Source organism: Lathyrus oleraceus, chromosome 7 (assembly GCF_024323335.1).
Source record: "Lathyrus oleraceus cultivar Zhongwan6 chromosome 7, CAAS_Psat_ZW6_1.0, whole genome shotgun sequence".
Classification (NCBI taxonomy): domain Eukaryota; kingdom Viridiplantae; phylum Streptophyta; class Magnoliopsida; order Fabales; family Fabaceae; genus Lathyrus; species Lathyrus oleraceus.
In genome coordinates this window covers 258,468,180-258,471,708 of record NC_066585.1, presented here as the reverse complement: position 1 = coordinate 258,471,708, position 3,529 = coordinate 258,468,180, and the positions used below count along the sequence as shown (strand labels likewise).

The window sequence follows — 3,529 nt, the reverse complement described above, 5'->3', positions numbered from 1 at the left end:
TTATGGTCAAACTTAGATTTAAGTTTTTCTAATAAATCAGATTTAAATTTAAAAATTACTTTTATCTCCTATTCCCTGAAATATTCAAGAACATTCACTAAAAAATTTAAATATTTTTAAAAAAATTAATCACTTTAATTTTAATATATTAAATAAGATTAATTATTATACATTGTCAATGTAAAAAAATTTATACGGTCAATATATCACAATTTCTAATTTAATGAGATTAATTAAAATACTCTCATATTAAAAAATTGTATTCATTATAAAAAACTTATTATGCATTAAATTATTTTAAAAATCTATAAAGTAATACAAACGGGTGATGGTAATTAATCTCTAATTTAATTCATATTAGATATTGTGTATTTTTAGAAAAATATATATTTTAATGTCTTTAACGAATACTTCTAAAGTAGCATTGTAATTAGTTTAATTCCGTTTTATTTATTTTAAGATATTTAAATATAACTTAAATTACAAAGAAATAAATATATAAAAAAAATGAAATAGTTTAAAAATCTGAGAATTATCCATGGAGTTATTAATATTGCAATTAAATAATTAAAAAACAAAAGTGAAAGTGACCACATGACACATTCCTTGAAGAAAACGCAGCCTGTTTAGGTTCGGGAACGGAGTGAGGTTCGGTTTTGGAGTTTTGAAGAACAATAGATAAGCACTTATTTTTCTCTACCCTTCATCACCCGCCACTACAAAAAAGCACTTCCATTTCCCAATCTTTTTCCTTCTCTCTCTCCATTCATACTTCTACACACAAAAAAAACTTCTCTTTTTTTCTTTCCACCTCCATTCTTATCATTCAATCATGGTTAGTTACTGTCACTAGTAATCAATTCAATTTGTTTCAATTATATACCTAATTGAAATTTTCTGATTTTAATTTTTGATTCTATGGAATTAGGGAGGTTATGAAGAAGAAGAAAACAAGTGGCCGCTATGGCTTCAACCGCTTCTTCAAACGAGTTTCTTTGTTCAATGCAAAGTCCACTCAGATTCTCACAAGAGTGAATGTAACATGTTTTGCTTGGATTGTATCAATGGAGCCCTTTGTTCTGCTTGTCTTGCTTCTCACAAACAACACAGAACAATTCAGGTATATCATAGTAAATTTACCCAATTCTGATAAATTTTGATTTGTAATCTGATTGATTCTGTAGCTTGTTCCAGCATTGCTAGGATCAAATCAAATCCCTTTCATCAATTGAATAATTTTTTTCAAAAAAAAAATTCTCTTTTCAATAATTGGTTGTTGTTATTATTACTACTCAATTATGTTGTCTGTTGGTGGTTCCTTTGATGGATAATTTTATTTAAATTTTGGTATTTTGAATTTTATTTTTTTTGGGCTAGAAATAAATAATGTGGTTGATATTCTCTGATGAATTTTTAATTTTAATTTTTGTTTTTATGAATGTTGAAGATAAGGAGATCTTCATACCATGATGTGATAAGGGTTTCTGAGATACAGAAATTTCTGGACATAACAGAAGTTCAAACTTATGTTATAAACAGTGCAAAGATTGTGTTTTTGAATGAAAGGCCTCAACCTAGGCCTGGAAAAGGGGTCACCAATACTTGCCAAGTCTGTGACAGAAGCCTCCTTGATTCCTTCAGCTTCTGCTCTCTTGGTTGTAAGGTAATTAATTGCTTTTTACCACTTTATTTGTTACAATCCTGATAATCGAAAATTCGATCGGGAAGTAAGTAAAGTCTGATGAATGATTGTTTCTAGCTCATTGAAGGTTATTGAAAAGTTTCCATTGTAAAGTATAAAAATGGTTAAATGGATTTCATAATCTGCTTCTTTGGATTACATTAGTAGTAGCAAAGTATGGCTTATTTTTGGTTTGCTAAATTTTATTATGGTCTATTTTTATAGAAATGTTGTACTTGTATGCAAATTGTGAAGTAATAAAAGTGTATAAAACTATTGTAACTACCTCCTACTTCTTTTCTGTATAAAGTATGCAACCATTAAGGTGTACTTTTGTTGTTTCCTTTGAAAAAGTAAGAAAAATGATGATGAGAGTAGGTGGATATATATAAATGGCCATTTCAACTTTTTGATATTTTTCTTGTTAGATTGTTGGAACCTCCAAGAAGTTGAGGAAGAATAATGGGTCTGATGGTGAAGAGTCAATGAATGGCATTAGCAATGGAAGTGGTGGAAGAAACAGAATTCATAGCTTTACACCTTCAACACCACCTCCAACAGTGGTGAGTTTCAGAACAGTTAAGAGAAGGAAAGGTGTTCCACATAGATCTCCAATGGGTGGAGGAATCATTATAGAATACTAAAATTATTAATATTGTTATATAGTGGTTATAATGTCACATTATTTATACCTAAAAAGATCCAGCCGTCATTGCCACTTTCTTAAAGTCGCATCCTCGGCTATTACAGTCATGTCCAACTCAAGAGATTAGTCTCTGTAGTAGTTTCTTTCACGCTGATGATATTTTCACATAGTTGTATTGTATTGTAACACCCGAGCCCTGTTCCCTGAGGCCGGTGTTGGATTTACTGTTCTACATTGTATAAGAAAAAAAGGGAGAAGAATATGAAAAAATAAAAAATAAGGTTAGAAAGCAAGAAATAATATAAGTGGGGAATTTGTTGTGCTGGTTTTGTGATGCTAAATGTATATAATTAGTGGTTTGTAGAAAGGAATTGTATAGCATTAGCATCTAGTTTTTGACAATAAATTAAATAAAGTTTATGATGATGTGTATTAATGTTATTCCATTGGTTTGGTACATGAGCATTGTCCTTGTCCTTTCGAAGTTGAAAGTAGTATATGTAGTATTTTTTTTTGCTAGTGGACTAGTTAGTGGATTAAACTTTAAAAGTGATTGATTATTAGCCTTTGCTTCTCTTTTCTGCTTTTGGAGTTGGAGCTTGACTTCTTATGACATTAATAGCAATATACTTGTAGGTGATTCGAGTAATATTACACATAGGAATGCACATAATGTATTAGTGCGTGTGAGTGTCATTTATGTATATAAAAGATGTGTTAAATATATAGACTATCTGGCTTTTTAACAGTACATTTTTCTTTTTGATAGTTTCATTATTATTGGCAATGAATTGGTAATGTGGGGTACTGTTGTTTTGAAAACGGGTCCTACCATATAGGAAATTTGATCCTTGCAAATTGGTAACATAACATGAATTGAATGGATAACATATTTAATGTTGAAGAGACATTGTCAAAGAGTGTAGTGTTAACATTGTATTGCTTTCTGTTTCTAGATGGAATTTTATTGACCTTTTCTAACAGTATACCATACTAGAGGTTGGGGTATTTAGAGTTTAAGTTGAGTGAATAGTTTGGTTCTTTAGGAGTTTTTTTTTTTAATGTTTATAGACACGACTACTTAATTTAGGAGTTACTCTTAAGACGGTTTCTCGTGCCTATTAATCCTGCCACGCGCTTCTGGCATTAAGTGAGAGTGAGTGGAGTAAGACATCTCTCATAATAGGAAGCATGGTTAATAT

At 30.1% G+C, this 3,529-nt stretch overlaps 1 protein-coding gene across 1 annotated transcript; it reads left to right on the top strand.

Annotated features, from left to right (window-relative positions):
* Positions 1–622: 622 nt before the first annotated feature.
* On the top strand, positions 623–2,768 carry LOC127104016 (protein RGF1 INDUCIBLE TRANSCRIPTION FACTOR 1). The gene is made up of 4 exons (XM_051041239.1): positions 623–835; positions 929–1,120; positions 1,448–1,663; positions 2,110–2,768. The coding sequence occupies exons 1-4, from the start codon at positions 833–835 to the stop codon at positions 2,323–2,325; spliced, it is 627 nt and encodes a 208-aa protein (XP_050897196.1). The 5' UTR covers positions 623–832; the 3' UTR covers positions 2,326–2,768.
* Positions 2,769–3,529: the final 761 nt, after the last annotated feature.